The sequence below is a fragment of the Salmo salar genome, chromosome 17 (genome assembly GCF_965601325.2).
Source record: "Salmo salar chromosome 17, fSalSal1, whole genome shotgun sequence".
NCBI classification, from domain to species: Eukaryota; Metazoa; Chordata; class Actinopteri; order Salmoniformes; family Salmonidae; genus Salmo; species Salmo salar.
In genome coordinates this window covers 45,853,839-45,871,419 of record NC_138307.1, presented here as the reverse complement: position 1 = coordinate 45,871,419, position 17,581 = coordinate 45,853,839, and the positions used below count along the sequence as shown (strand labels likewise).

General features: G+C 42.6%; 1 protein-coding gene across 1 annotated transcript; it reads right to left on the bottom strand.

Annotated features, from left to right (window-relative positions):
• Positions 1-13,121: 13,121 nt before the first annotated feature.
• On the bottom strand, positions 13,122-17,554 carry pim3 (Serine/threonine-protein kinase Pim-3). The gene is given in 6 exon segments (NM_001139867.1): positions 13,122-14,775; positions 14,960-15,136; positions 16,020-16,383; positions 16,499-16,549; positions 16,701-16,810; positions 17,141-17,554. Coding segments are annotated over 6 exon segments (987 nt in total). The 5' UTR covers positions 17,229-17,554; the 3' UTR covers positions 13,122-14,578.
• Between the last annotated feature and the right edge of the window lie 27 nt (positions 17,555-17,581).

Sequence of the window (17,581 nt, the reverse complement as noted above, 5' to 3'; positions counted from 1 at the left end):
ACGAGAACATCACAAGCAGAGTTCTGTTAAAGAACACCCTCACAGACCCATTCCCCAACAGATCCAGGGTATGCCAAGGTTGCCCCCTAGCCCCTCTGCTGTACGTCATCTACCCAGAAGATCAGGTCAACACCAGAAATCCCTGGCTACCAGATACCAGGGGCCCAGGGGGAGAGGCTCAAAGGGGTGGTGTACATGGACGGCATGACCATCGTCGGCACAGATAGTCACTCCATCGCCATGGCAACAAAGGTGGTGGACGACTACCATGCAGTCACTGGCACCCTCGTCAACAGGGGTCAGAGTGAACTGTTCCTGTCACAGAACTGGCCTAAGTCTCTCACCACCTCTTTCCCTGTCAAAACAGAGACCATCAAGCTGCTGGTGGTCACTTTCCAGAGGGATGAAGGTGGGAGAAGACCATGCGCCACATCCAACAGAAGACCCCTTACAATATTGGATAAGATCCTGGTCCTGAAGGCTATCATTCTCACCATTCTCCTGTACCTTAGCAGGCTGTTTTCCCCAGACAGTGTGACCAGCAAGTAGATTGAATGCATGATGTTCTCCTTTGTCTGGAGATGCCAGATGGAGCGACTCAAACGCAGCACCTTGTACACAGTTGAGAATGGGGGAAGGTGGTCCCAGGCACTATCCAAATTGGTCACCTACATCCACAAGACAGACAGGAAAGCCAGGTATTTTGCCACCCCCATCCTCAGAACCCTCGTATTCAGCACCAACAACCACTCTGTGCCCTACTGCTGGGACCCCCCACCAGTGTACAATGTGTGGAGAGATTTTTCCTTTAGGTTAGGTCTGCCCACGGCTGGGCAGGAATCCTGGAAGTACAAGGACATTGTGGCCTACATTCGCTCCAAGGACACCATCGCCCACCTGAGAGACAGCTCAGCCATGGAACCGCAACAGGTATGGTTAAATGTCAATCACCACTGCATCACAAACAGAAAGAAAGACATCTCATGGATGGCAGTTCATGGTTGCTGCCCCACCAGGAAATTCAGGTATAGATGGCACATAAAACATACAGAGAACTGCCCCTATGGATGCACTGACACAGAAAACTTCTACCATTTGTTTGTTGAGTCCCCCGTGGCCATGCGGGTCTGGGCCCTGTTTGTTCCCTCTGTCTCCCCCAACATGTTGCTGACCTTACCTCGCTTGATGGCAGAGAACATCCTGAATGGTCCTCTCGGCGGATGCACCACCACCCAGCTCTGCTAGCAGTGGAGGATCATCGGTGCCATCAAGCAGAAGACAAGGAACATCAGGGTCTTCCAACAACAAACCACTGACCGATCAACCCTGAGGAGGAGGATCACTATCCTTCTCAGGGATCACGCCATCACAGACTTCCACAAAGACCCGGACCAGGTGAGGGCAGTATGGGGGGTGGCAAGATGAAAGGACATCAACATCTAAACCGCCCTCTGTGCCGCTCAGACCAATACCAACCCCAGACCTGTCCTCCAGCCTCGCCGCCACATCCCTCCTTCTCCACGCCCCACACCACCAACCACACCCCAGCAGCAGCCAAGGCCGATGGACACATTCTCTTTACCCCTACCTCTCTCTACACCAGGATTCCCCAACTGGTGGCCTGGGGGTGGTTTTATTTGTTGTCCTTCCTCCCCTTATACTGTAGATCCAGCACCAATCCCAGTCCCAGCATCAGCAATGACCCAGCTCCCTGACTCCAGCCCCAAAACACCAGACAAAACGTTGAGGAGGGGCCAAACATCTAACCTTCACCCGGAGCGAGTGGACCACAGGGGAGTGCCACCATTGAACTCCGGGTCTAGAGCTCTCTTGTGTGTCTGCTTGCGCCTCAGGTTGTCCTTCCTCCCCTCTGCAGGCCCAGTCACAGCACCAGCATCCACCCAGTCACCGGTTTCCAGCACCAGACCACCAGACAAGGCGCGGAGGAGGGACCAAAGATCAGACCTTCACCAGAAGTGAGCAGACCACAGGAGAGTGCCACCATTGACCTCTGGGTCTGGGGCTCCCTTGTTGGTCTGCTTGCTCTTCTTCTTCTTCTTTGGGTTTGTGGATTGCATCCAATTTTTAAGGTGCGTACACAGTACTGTAGTGTGAGGCCAGTCACGGCCTACCTACACTAAATTATTTTTATTTTCATGTTCCTAAATGGAAAAAATTGCACCACTATTTCATTTTTTTGTTTATCACCGCCCCATTCCACTACTTTCACCACCCCATTCGTTAACTGATCCTACACCAGGCCTGGAAGGATGGAACTCTTTCGTTCAGCACACCATGCAACTCTTCTGCAGTAAAACCTCGTACACCCAACTACTTCTCTGCAGCTGCCACCACAACATCTATTTTCTGTGATTTACCTGCCATTTCTGCAGTACAGTTGATAACCATGGCAATGAATGCTAATAAGCCAACCTTACTGAAGCACAAATTCCTATCACTCTGTATTGGCCTAGGCCTTCTACTCACCCTTGACCCATCATCCTCTACTCTCTTCACTGCCTCAGCATATGACACCTGTTCTACTCTGACCCTGACAATCTCAACCTGTCTATCGCACCGGACATTTCTGATCCCCAGCAACATGAGCACCCCAGAACGGACATGCACATTTCTTTCCACCGATACTACATATTCCTTTGTCCCATGCCCTCCTGCACACTTCTCACATATTGTAATCTCCCTTCTACAAACTGCTGCAACATGATCAAAATCTTGGCATCTGCAACACCTTAGTGGGTTCTGCACAAAAGCTCTCACTGGAAAAATGACATATCCTAACATGACTTTATCAGGTAAAGACTCTGCTTCAACATTCAAAAGGACATCCAATGTCTTCTCAGTTCCACCACGCTCACCACTAGGTCTGTGTCGCACCAAACAGCAGGCCTCACTGACACGAAATGTTCAATTACAGTTGCTCCACCTCAACACTTAACACTTAGCAATCACTCCTTTCATAGGCGCCCTGCTCATATATCTTGTCTGCTTGCTCCTCAGATTGTTCTTCCTACCCTCTACAGACCCAACACCTGTACCAGCTCCTGGTTCCTGTTTTCTGGCTCCTGGTTCCCACTCCACAGTCCCAGCACCAACCCAAGGATTCCAGTCCCGGCCCCAACACCAGCACGGTTCCAAGTTTCAGCCTCAGCACCAACCCCTCCACCAACCATGGACACAGCAGCTGCCACCACAACTGTCACCTCCATCGAGCAGCTACAAATATTTACATTTAATTATTGATTTCATTGGACAAAAAATAAAAACTTAGTAGTCACTGTCTGTTTTGAAGCCTTTGCTGAGGCCTAAACTGCAAGTGATATTAAACACTAAATACCAGTTGGTATGCATACCAGTTGGTAATTATGTAATTCGATATTAACTATTAGCAATTGCTGATTATATTGTCAATACAATTCAACAATAAAGTACTGAATTGATGTTTTGCTATAGTCAGTGATTTATGTTTACTATGGGTTAATAAGGCAATACAAATATGATGTGACTAAAATGTGAACAAAATGAAAGGGCATTTAGTTGACAAAATCATTATTCAAAAAAAAAAAAGTGACTAAGACTTAATTATATTTTATTCAAAATGACTAAGACTAGACAACAACAAAAAGATTTTAAACAGCAAATTCTCCAGTGTTAAATCAACACTGACAGAGTTACATTTAACACTGGGCCAGTGGATAGTCCACACTTTTCACTGTTAAATTAACATGCTGCTTATTGTAAAGCCTTATTTGCATATTTCCCAGATTGCCTTGCCTTTCGAGTGAATTATAGAGTTATCCTTGACTGTATTTGTTAGTGACAGATAAATGGTTGTTACGTTCATCCATTTTCAGTCCTGTGGCCTTCACCAAGATCTTAAGTGAATAGGTTATCATTAAAACACAATTATTTAACACAATACAACTAGTAAGGCCTTATTTTAAGGGCCTAGTTTCACCCTAATACAGTGGCCTGAAATGCACATTCTGATGGCTTGCAAAGTGATGTGTAATTCCTATTGGAATCCAGCCAGAGTGGAGATATTCAACATGTTTATTAAACCACAACCTGCATTCAGAATGACTGCCGTGTTGGGAAGATTAAGATATGAGACTACCTAAAAACCATCTAAACTGGAACAACTATTACAGTAATGGGTGCAGTATGGGTGCAGTAAGTAACGGGTGCAGTAAGTCCAATAACAGACTGGAGTAGTTTATTAAAATGTATGTTATTTATACTTCAGTAGCATAAGATCAATTCATCAATCAATGTACATGCAAAACATATATATATATATATATAGGAAAATAAAATAAGATTTAAAAAACTATTCAACCTGCGATAGAGATGCTGTGAAATATGATAATGATGGGCATGTTTTTGTTTTACACCGGTTATTAACATCAACACTGGGGTTATTTTACACCCATGAGTGTTAATTTAACACTTACAGTGTTAATTTAACACCTCAATCAACACTAGAAATTACACTGGAAAATCAACAACAGGTAACGCTGGCCAATTTGCTGTGTAAAACTGAGCTACACAAAAATAAGAAACATACATTTTTCTAAACAAATCAAAGCTATAAGTGGTTGGAGTTATAGCAACCGTTAGTGAGATAGTTGTTACAGTTTACATGGTGTAGGTAGTCTTAATGCATAACATTTTTCCCCCTACTCTGGCAGGCATTCTGATTGAAAGTTGTGAATGATGTAAAAGTGCTGGATGTCTTCCTGCAAGGTGGCTTCCAACAGAGATTGGATATCATTAGGGGTGTGTATTCATGGATGCCAAGGGAAGACACGTTTCCTCCATAAATGTGTCAAGATTTTTCTTTTCATAAACAAAATCATTTATCTTGTTTCATCAATTCCCAAAAGGCTGAATGTGTCTCACCAGAGAAAGCATCCGCGTGAACAAAACAGCGCCCCTCTGCCTCAGAACTGTATGTGTAGCATATCTATCTGATGCTGTCTTGTCAGAAAGAGTATTACATTGTTGCCACCCATAGTATTGAATTCAAGGGAAGCAAGCGAGTATTTGGACAAGTGAGCTCAGCTGTGAATGGTCCTGGTGCATAAAAAAATGTGTCAAGGGAAGTCAGTTTGGATTTGGCTTCAAACCAATCGCACCACATTAGAAGCCAAACGTCATTGACAAAAAATAACTTGAATTGTTGCATCTCGTTGTGTCGTTGTCCTCTGGTGGCTAGCTAGATAGCTAAAATCGTCCCTTTCCTAAATCAGCCATGGATGGAGATACGGATTTGGACTTGTGGTTTTACTTAATTCTCCATACTGGCCAATGATTATAACAGCGATTCGGATCCAACCATTGTGCCCCTGGCCTGAGAGGATGGAAATTCAACATGTAGCTAGATGTAGTATGCTAATGTTAAAAGTAACTAGCTGGCCTGGCACATCGTTGCCCATGAAAGGAAGTTAGGCTAGAGAGCAAGCAGTTTAGCCAGGCAGCCTAGGACAACAAAAACAAAAACATTTTACTTTATGACAGAGTCATAAGCTAATTAGGCAACATGAAAGACGAGGATGGCTTTGGTGTTTGACTACAAGTAAGGTGAGTCAACATGTTTTTTCTACTTGCACGCACGCACGCGCACACACACACACACACACACACACACACACACACACACACACACACACACACACACACACACACACACACACACACACACACACACACACACACACACACACACACACACACACACACACACACACACACACACACACACATCAGTACCATGGGCAGCCACATCATATTTAACTTACGTTGATTGGACTAAATTGTTTTTGGTGTCTTTTAGTTGTCACTGTATTAGACTAAGCATACGTGATTTGATGTTGAAGTTGAAATGGTGCTGGAATAGTGGTGGCAGCTCCTGTTTTCTTTGCAACTTGCGGTAACTCTCCGTGGTTCTAAATCAGTAGGGTTGTTTGTTAGATCAAAAATATCTGAAACATTACCTTGCTTGACCATGCTGTGGGTCGTCTAACTGTTTGTTACATGAAATATGTTTTGTGGACTTCACCGGACAGATGTTGCTCTCCGGTTTTGTAATGAAACAAATGTCTGGTTGAATATATTCTGCCACTGTTTCTTCTTACCTTCTCGGCCTTTGGTCTATATATCACGGTGTCAAGGCATATAAACCAAATGGTTATATTGCAAACAACACAATTATCACAACACTTACTGTTGGTTGTACTATGGCTTTATGGGGGTCTTTACACCCTTATAACTCCAAGGAAGTAAACTGAAAGATAAATTTACTCTGTGCTACATTTTCACTGGTAATTCAAAACAACACACAAAAGTACTGAAGAGAGTAAAATGACAATTTGAGTTAAATTTAGGCAACTCTCTGAGAGTTGGATATGTATGCCATTTACTGTCATTTTAACTCCAAAAATGTCAGCCACCATGACCAGAGTATCTTTAACACAAAATGGGGGTGGGATCATATAAACCCCCAAAAAGTGTTAAACCCCATAAGAGTTTAATTCATTATTGCGATTTGACTGTGTACTCATCCCCTGGTCTCAACAGCAGGCCCCTTGATTAAGACAAGTAGGTAATTTACATGTCAAAAGCCTTAGGCACAAAAACAAAAGCCATTACCTAGGGTGCTCAACAAAAACCGATGTCAACGTCTTGAGCCTGACTCCAACAACCAGACAAATATATATATATAGACCTATTATAGCGTTTGAGAGATAATACAATTATTTTATTAATAATCCAGTAACTGTCATATAATTTAACTAATTAAACATATAGGTTCAACTTCTATTTTACACACAAATTATCCTAGAAATCCACATTGTGAGATCATCCATACAATTAATTAATTTGATGAACAGTAACATCAAGGCATATGGAGCTCGTCTCATCTGCTCCAAATTAAGAGATTTATAGTGTGTTTCAAAGTATTCAGACCCCTTGATTTATTCCTATTAAATGGATTTAATTGTCTAATTTATTTATGTTTCACAATCTCCACAAAATACTCTGAAATGTAAAAGTGGAAGATTATTATTTATTTTTAAGATTAATAAAAAATTACATAAATAAAATACAGTCATTGCATAATTAATCTCGAACTTGAACCCGATCTAACATATCTGGAGAGATCTGAAAATAGCGTGTGCAGCAACTCTCCCCAATCCAACCTGACAGAGCTTGAGAGGATCTGCAGTGAAGAATGGGAGAAACTCCCCAAATACAGGTGTGCCAAGCTTGTAGTGTCATACCCAAGAAGACTCAGGGCTGTAATCGCTGCCAAATGTGCTTCAACAAAGTACTGAGAAAAGGGTCAGAATACTTATGTAAATGTGATATTTCCGTTTTACATTTTTTATAAATTAGCAAAAATGTATAAAAACCAGTGTTTTCTTTGTCATAATGGGTTATTGTGATGAGGGAAAACAATTGTATCAATTTTAGAATAAGGCTGTAACCTAACAAAATGTGAAAAAAGTCAAGGGGTCTGAATACTTTCCAAAGGCACTGTACCTTAGTGCCTTGTTGCATACATTATTGTGGAGTCACTACAATGTTGATGCATCCTCAGTTCTCTCCCATCACAGCCATTGAACACTGTAGCTGTTTTAAATCACCAATGACCTCATGTTAACATCCCTGAGCAGTTTCATTCCTGTCCTGCCTTTCAGTTCAGAAGGACAACTGTATATTGTCTAGTTTGTTTAATACATAATAAACAATTATTAACTAGAGTCTACCATGCTTAAAGAGATATTCAATGTCTGATTTGTTGTTGTCACCCATCTACAAATCATTCCCTTTTTTATGAGGCTTTCGAAAAGCTCCCTGGTCTTTGTATTTCAATATGTGCTTGCTGTTCAATACTTGACTGAGGGACCTTACAGATGTTGTATGAATGGGGGACAGAGGAAGGGTTAGTCATTTAAAAATCATGTCAAACACTATTATTTCACACATAGTGAGTCCATATAACAATTTCTGTGATTTGTTAAGCCACATTTATCTCATGAACTAATTTAGGCTTGCCTAAGCAAAGGGGCTAAACACGTCTGCAATGACTATATTTTAGTTATTACATTTTTGTTTATTTTTAAAAAGTGTTCTTCCACTTGAGTATTTTGTGTATATTCAATTCATTGTAATCCCATTTTATAACACAATAAAATGTCAACAAATCCAAGGGGTCTGAATACGTTTGTAAGGCAAAGATAGCTAATTAAAAGGGAAGCCGTGCCTTTTTCATCAGCACATAAATGAGTTCCTTAATTACTGTGTTGATTCTTGTGTATGTTCAAGGAACCAGCTATCCAATGCTAAAGCCCTTACATGTCCATATGCCTGCTGTCATATTGGAAATTAAAGTTTTTAATGAATGATGAAGATGCCCCCGGAGATGATGGCTGCCGTTTTATTGGCTCTTAACCAACAGTGCACTTTTGTTCGTTTTTTCGCATTATTTGTAAATTATTTTGTACATAAGGTTGCTGCTACCGTCTCTTATGGTCGAAAGCTTCTGGACATCAGAACAGAAATTACTCATCAACAAATTGGACAACACATTTTTCTTTAGTGAGTCGGATGGGAAGGATATACTCCAAACACCCGAACAGGCCCTCATCCCGTCATTCGCTGGAGAAAGAAATGGAGAATTCGCGGAAAGCGATCGGGGTGCCTTGTGAGGATCAGGCGACAATTAGCTAATCTGCCTTTGCCATCCATACAGTTAGCCAACATTCAATCGCTGGAAAAGAAATGGGATGAACTGAAAGCAAGTATATCCTACCAATGGGACATTAAAAACTGTAATATCTTATGTTTCACGAGTCGTGGTTGAACGACGACATTAATAACATACAGCTGGCGGGTTATACACTATCGGCAGCATACAACAGCAGCCTCGGTAAGAAACAGGGCGGCGGCCTATGTATATTTGTAAACAACAGCTGTTGCAGGATATCTAAGGGAGTCTCGAGGTTTTGCTCGCCTGAGGTAGAGTATCTCATGATAAGCTGTAGACCACACGATCTACCCAGAGAGTTTTCATCTGTATTTTTTGTAGCTGTCTACATACCACCACCGACCGATGCTGGCACTAATACCGCACTCAATGAGCTGTATACCGCCATAAGCAACCAGGAAAATGTTCATCCAGAGGTGGTGCTCCTAGTGGTCGGGGACTTTAATGTAGGGAAACTTAAATCAGTTTTAACTAATCAGCATGTTAAACGTGCAACCAGCGGGAAAGAAACTCTAGACCACCTTTACTCCACACACAGAGATGCGTACAAAGCTCTCCCTCGCGCTCCATTAGGCAAATCTAACCATAATTCTATCCTCAAGATTCATGCTTATAATCAAAAACTAAAGCAAGACGGACCAGTGACTCGGCCTACTAAAAAGTGGTCAGATGAAGCAGATGCTAAACTACAGGACAGTTTTGCTAGCACAGACAGAAATATGTTCCAGGATTCTTAAGATGGCATTGAGAAGTACACCACATCAGTCGTTGGCTTCATCAATAAGTGCATCGATGACGTCGTCCCCACAGTGACTGTAGGTACATACCCCAGCCAGAAGCCATGGATTACAGGCAACATTCGCAATGAGCTAAAGGGTAGAGCTGCTGCTTTCAAGTACCGGGACTCTAACCAGGAAGCTTATAAGAAATCTCGCCATGCCCTCCGAAGAACCATCAAACAGGCAAAGCATCAATACTGGACTAAAGTCTAATCATACTACACCGGCTCTGACGCTCGTCGGATGTGGCAGGGCTGGTAAACTATTACAGACTACAAAGGGAAGCACAGCTGAGAGCTGCCCAGTGATATGAGCCTACCAGACGAGCGAAACAACTTCTATGCTCGCTTCGAGGAAAAAAAACACTAAAACATGCATGAGAGCATCAGCTGTTCCAGACGACTGTGTGATCACGCTCTCCGCAGCTGATGTAAGAACTTTAAATAGGTCAACAGTCACAAGGCCGCAGGGCCAGACATCGGATTACCAGGATGAGTACTCCGAGCTTGCGCTAACCAACTGGCAAGTGTCTTCACTAACATTTTCAACCTCTCCCTGTCTGAGTCTGTAATACCAACATGTTTCAAGCAGACCACCATAGTCCCTGTGCCCAAGAACACTAAGGTAACCTGCCTAAATGACTGCCGACCCGTAGCACTCATGTCTGTAGCCATAGAATGCTTTGAAAGGCTGGTCATGGCTCACAACACCACTATCCTAGAAACCCTAGACCAACTCCAATTTGCATACCGCCCCAACAGATCCACAGATGATGCAATCTCTATTGCACTCCACACTGCCCTTTCACACCTGGACAAAAGGAACACCTATGTGAGAATGCTATTCATTGACTACAGCTCTGCGTTCAACACCATAGGGCCCTCAAAGCTCAACACTAAGCTAAGGACATTGGGACTAATCACCTCCCTCTGCAACTGGATCCTGGACTTCCTGACAGGCCGCCCCCAGGTATTAAGGGTAGGTAACAACACATCCGCCTTCGCGGATCCTCAAAACGCGAGCCCCTCAGGGGTGCGTGCTCAGTCCCCTCCTGTACTCCCTGTTCACTCATGACTGCATGGCCAGGCACGACTCCAACACCATCATTAAATTTGCTGATGACACAACAGTGGTAGGCCTGATCACCGACAATGATGAGACAGCCTATAGGGAGGAGGTCAGAGACCTGACCTTGTGGTGCAAGGACAACAACCTCTCCCTCAATGTGATCAAGACAAAGGAGATGATTGTGGACTACAGGAAAAGGAGGACCGAGCACGTCCCCATTCTCATCGACGGGGCTGTAGTGGAGCAGGTTGAGAGCTTCAAGTTCCTTGGCGACCACATCACCAACAAACTAACATGGTCCAAGCACAGCAAGACAGTCGTGAAGAGGGCACGACAAAAACAAATTCACCCTCAGGAGACTGAAAAGATTTGTCATGGGACCTCAGATCCTCAAAAGGTTTTACAGCTGCACCATCGAGAGTATCCTGACAGGTTGCATCACCGCCTGGCATGGCAACTGTTCGGCCTCCGACCGCACTACAGATGATAGTGCGTACTGCCTAGTACATCACCGGGGCCAAGCTTCATGCCATCCAGGACCTATAAATCCAGGCAGTGTCAGAGGAAGCCCTTAAAAATTGCCAAAGATTCCAGCCACTCTATTCTGCTACCGCAGAGCGCCATGTCTAGGTCCAAGAGGCTTCTAAACAGCTTCTAGCCCCAAGCTATAAGACTCATCTAATGAAATGGCTACCCAGACTATTTGCATTGCCCCCCCTCCTCTTCTACGCTGCTGCTACTCTGTTATTATCTATGCATAGTCACTTTAATAACTCTACCTACATGCACATATTACCTAAATTACCTCGACACCAGTGCCCCGCATACTATTGTAATTTTACTGCTGCTCTTTAATTATTTGTTATTTTTATCTCTTACTTTTTTTAGGTGTTTTCTTAAAACTGCATTGTTGATTAAGGGCTTGTAAGTAAGCATATCACTGTAAGGTCTACACCTGTTGTATTTGGCACATTTGAAAAATACAATTGTATTTGATTTGATATGATGATGTGTGATTTTTAGATAGGGAGAGCTATAAAAATGTACTTTGCATATCATATTTAGGATACACTTTAACGGTTAACCATGGACACTTGACTTAGACACTGAACTAAGATCTGTTATGTGTTTTTCACTTCAAACAGTTAAGGTTTAGCTTGAGGGGTAGCGCCTAGATCTGTGCCTATGGTCATTATCTACGGTGAGGTGCCATAACAGCTCATGGGCAGGGAGTCACCAGAGGGGGCAGCACCTCCCCACCACAACAACAACACTCGTCCCTCCATCCCCCACTACCACTTCCTGGAGAACACTGACTTACAGATGATGACGAACATCGTCTACCTTTCTCTTTCTCACAGCCCACTGCTCTGCTCTACCAATAATGGAGTGACTTACGTTATTGTTATTGTATGGAAGGCAGATGAGGCCGGCAGCATAAAACGGAAAAGCAATTAGTTCTAGCTAGGTTCAGGGTTGTGTTGTGAGTGTGATGATGCATGTCCCTGGCTCCTGCCTCATTCCTGCCTCATTCCTACCCAGTCCTTCTCTGTGTACAGCTAATACAGCCACGTCACATACACTGAGCATACAAAACATTTCGAACACCTGCTCTTTCCATGACACCAGGTGAAAGCTATGATCCCTTATTGTCACTTGTTAAATCCACTTCAATCAGTGTCGATGAAGGGCAGGAGACAGGTTAAATTATTTTTAAACCTTGAGACAATTGAGACATGGATTGTGTATGTGTGCCATTCAGAGTGTGAATGGACAAGACAAAAGATTTAAGTGCCTACGAATGGGATATGGTAGTATGTGCTATGCGTACTGGTTTGTGTCAAGAACTGCACCGCTGCTGGGTTTTTCATGCTCAACAGTTTCCTGTGAGTGTCAATGGTCCACCACCAAAAGGACATCCAGCCAACTTGACAACTGTGGGAAGCATTGGAGTCAGACAATGGGAGGTGCACAGTAATACATAGAGCCACGGCTACATGGAACTCTATTCCACATCAGGTAACTGATGGAAGCAATAGAATCGTATTGAAAAAACAGATAAAAATACACCTTATGGAACAGCGGGGACTGAGAAAAGACACACAGGCACCTGGATGTTGTATTGTAAGTATGTGGTGGTGGAGTGGTGGCCTGAGGGCACACAATGAATGTGTTGGGGAAGGTGTTATGAAATGTAATGTCAAGTAGTATTTTAAACTATATGTAACAGTCTTATGTTGCTGGACGCCAGGAAGAGTAGCTGCTGGAGATCCATAATAAATAGAAATATAAACATGGGCCAGCATCCCTGTGGATTGCTTGACACCTTATAGAGTCCATGCCCGACAAATTGAGGTTGTTCTGACTGTATATAGATATATGCAAACATCCTTACCCATTTAACAATGTTTGGTTTATAGAGTTTCATCAATGACTGTATGAGGAATTTTTAGCAGTAGGTCAATAAGACGACACAAGTATGATTTATGTACAAAGGGATTTAATTGAAATGTTTGTATAAAAAAAAAAAATTGCATCACCAGATCTCTATCATTCATGTCATACAGCTAAACTGAAAGAGAATATCTAACACCAGGCAAGCCACAGATTCATCATAGTCACTAACTAGAATAGCCTTATCCAACCCAATAGCCATGTGCGTCCATGGAGTTCAATGCATGGAGACAGCACACGTGTAATATACCCCAAAAAGCAGATGTACTTTTAGATTAATTCAATCCAACATTACATGACTATAAAAAGGAGTTCAATCACATTCATAGCTCTTCCAAATGTAAGTAAACCTTGTTTTATTCCCTTTCGACAACTTCAGTGCATCCATCCACAATCTAAAAAAAATGAAGTAAAAATATCATTACAGGAATGCAAAAAAGGCCATGTAAAGATATGCAAATTCTGGAATTTCTCACCTTCTCTTAAACATCTACAATAAATAAAATGAGCCAAACAAGTGTGGAATGTCTACACGTTCTGAATAAATTAAAAGCATGGGGAAAAAAAAACGGCACAATATTTGTATTGTAAAAGACAACTGAGACCATGAATATTGCATTGATTGTGCATTTCACACTTAAGCCATGATACACCAGTCCAGGGCAAGAGCAATGTAGTGCCAGTAGTGAGATGGGGAAAGGCAAAACATTCAATTAAAATACATTTCCAAGGGGCTAAACACAGAGATAATGTAGTTTTAGTATACATTCAGAAATGAAAGGATCCAATTTTGAGAAATCCAAACAACTCGAGGCTGTAGTATGAGTGAGCAGCTTAGTAAGGAGGCGCAGTGTGAGTGAGTTGCATTTCAAGTATTCCATGGTCAACAGTCAACTCCCACCTTCATCCTCTATTTTATGATCCCGAAGAATGCTGGGTGGTGTTGTTTACCACACTCTTATGGAGGAAGACAACTAATCTCCATCATGACAGGGTGGGATACGTACAAACCAGCCCGAAAGGGTTATAACAACAAAAAGTTATGAAAAGCCCCCCGAGAAGCAGCTTTCAAAAAGGCACTCCAAATCAAAAACATTTAAATATAAAGCATTCTCCAAGCTCTATGAGAGCAGCTATGTCTGAATAAGGGGCTTTAAACCAGATGCATAAATCAGCCTTGTTATAACAAATTAGAAAATAATAAAGTCCAAAATAAATAGTCACTGGTAAAGACCGCCCAAACAGCAAATGTTCCACATTAGGAAACAATTCATGAGTTATAAAAAATAAACAAAAGATAAAGGAAGAACAAACCATGATAAATTATAATAATTCCCTACAAAAGGAAACCAAAAATAATTCTGCCAGCCCAAGCCATGGTGGGGCATAAGGACCAGAGCCCTTTTAAGTCCAGTTTAAACCCCCCCCCCCACCACCACCTCATGTCCATTCACTCCTTTTCTCCTCTCATCCCCTCTTCTCTCTTTCATAGGCTCTCCTTGCTGGAGCTTGTGCTAGATGTGTCCGTGTCGATGGTCCTCAGCCGGATGTCCCCATCCTCAGGCTTGGAGGACATCGACACTTCCCCAGCCAAGCGCATCCACGGGTGGTCAAGAATCTGTTCTAGAGTAGGCCTGTCTGAGGGCCGTAACGACAGGCACCACTTGATCAGTTGCTGGCACTCTGGAAGGAGGGAGAGAAAAGGGGAAAACATGGATTAGTATTTTATGGGACAATCTCAAGAGAGAGATGGAGGGTTATAGGAACACACATGCAGGAAGAAATGAAATAGAAAATAGTGTTAAGAAATATGTTTTAAGACTAGTGTTTTTATGAATGTAGGTTGTATATTGGAGGTAGTACACACCATTAGACACTCTCCTCCTGAAGTACAGTCTCCCCTGGAGGATTTCCTCATCTTGCTCAAAGGGGATGTCTCCACAGACCATGTCGTACAGCAGCACCCCTAGTGACCACACCGTAGCCGAGCGCCCGTGGTATCTATGGAAGCGGATCCACTCTGGCGGACTATATACTCTTGTACCTGGGGAAGAAAAGGCTGATTAGTGACATTTTTACATTTATAATAGCATCAAAACAGTTTATTTGGGACATTTGTGACAATAATAATAATATAAATAGGCCTATATTGCAATACTGTATGATTTGGAAAGTTTATAAATGATGGATATTTAAAAATAGTCAGATAATGTCTCTATAAAGGCTGAACAAGGCAAGTGTAATTCCATCTAAAACAAGATTGTTATACTGGTGTTATAATGGCTTTTTCTTTTCCACAACAAATCTCTATGAAACTGGGTGACCCGCCTCACTCCCCTCCCTCCAGGCATGAGTAACTTGGATACCAAACAAAAACTCGAGTGCGCAATGTGAGCCATCACATGACTCAGTCCAAGCTCAGGTTTCACAACAAACAGATGTTACGTGGCAGCTGGCCCAATAGCCATTACCTAAAGGCTTTGAAATGAGCGTTTCTTAACACAGGTTTTTGTTATGTTGATAATTGTCTATTTTACTACACTAGTGTGTTAAATTGACTAATATGACATATTTCTAAAGGTACTTTAAATGAACTACATAGGGATAATCAAAATGAATAAGGATCGGCCTATAAACGTTGCTGATAACATCACCACCCGAGGGAAAACTCTTTATGAGGTACCAAAAACAAACCACTGCGTCACAGCGTCGTGTGGACACACCAGCCAATACAGAGGAGAGGGGGGATATTATATAATCAGATGATCTAATAAGGCGAGTAGGTATCTATACTAAAACAAACAAATATAGCTGAAAGCAAGTCATGGGTCAGTGCAGACTATAACGCACCTTCAAAAACACAACAAACCCTGAAAATACAACGGAGCCACTGCTGGCAACGCATTGAGTAAAGGTAGAGTTCATACCGTCAAAGTCAGTGTAGACCGTGTCCTTGAGAATCGCCCCTGAACCAAAGTCAATAAGCGTGAGCTCCCCAGTGCGTAGGTCTACAAGCAGATTTTCATCTTTGATATCTCTGTGAACTACCCCGCTGCTGTAGCAGTGGCGGACAGCCTCCAAAACCTGACGGAAAAATCCCCTTGCTGTCTCCTCATCCAAAGCGCCCTTCTCCGTTATGAAATCGAAAAGATCCTTGACCAGCTCCGGTCGTTCCATAACAATCAACCAGCCGTCTGGTCGCTCATACCAATCCAGGAGTTTTATAACCCCCCGAAACGACGAACTGACTTTCTTCAATAAAATAATCTCCAAAGGCACCATCACACCATTCTGTAAGAAAATATGAATCACAAATGAGTTGAGTGACCTAGAATCAATTCAATTATCAAAAAACAACAACTGACATGGGTGAAAAACCTAAACAAACCCGAGTGGTGATACTTACAATAGTTCCCCATTCGGTCACCCGCTCCTTCGGCACATGTTTCACTGCGACCTAATTTCGGGAGAGAAAAAAACATACACATCAGATACATTGTAGCCAGACGTGAAGAGATAGATCGCAGCAACAACGAAGTAAGTTAGTAAATAACTATGAGATGCCTTGATGGCGCCATGTGCCGAGATCAAAGCACTCCTGTTCTTACCAGTGCGTCATCCGAGAGCCGACTACCGGCGTAGACTGTGCCGAATCCACCGCTACCCAGCACGGATCCCACGGTGTAAACCTTTTCGAATGGCTCCTTTTCCACTTTAACTGGAGAAACATCAAATTGAGAGAAGATAAGCATACACGAGTCTCGTCTCGTCTTTCACAGTGCAAGATAGTCAACAACTGCGACTCGATTGCCTAACGTTAGCTTTTCCAGACCTAGCTAACGTTAGTTATGTTAATCACAGTTGGCGTGCATATCGACAGTACGAATCCCTTTAAAATAGTTCCATGCAAGGATTTTAGAGTTAGTTAGTAAAATACAATTATTTCATTATTGGAAGCATGAATGACTAACATAAATCTAGTTAAATAAACAGTCCATATTTTCGGGCTATGTAAAGCACGAAGAATGACAGCGAGTTCGAATCATACCTGTCTGGAGCTGTATTTTCACCGGTAAATGGTCCATGCTCGAAGGGTGGCAAATGTGCGAGAATGAGCCAAACTTTGACAACAACATATTCGAACGGAAGACTAACTAAATTCGTGGTTATCTGAAAAGGTAGATTGTGATCCAATCCTATGTAAATATGATTGAAAAGGTTAGCGCTGGTAACGGCTAGCTAATAAATCCAGTGTGCCAACTCCACCCGCCCAGTCGATGTCTCAAATAAAATGCCGCATCGTCCTTTTCCAGATTGAAACGCTGCGTATAACGAGAATCCTGTATCTTAATTCATGCACTTTGAAGATGACAGTTTTCTTGAAGTACTGAAAACAGTAGACTTGCAGAGCGGTTATCTATTAGCAATCGCAGAAGATGGTAAGAAATCCAAAAGACTGTGTCGATATTACGGAATGTATTTGCTGTCT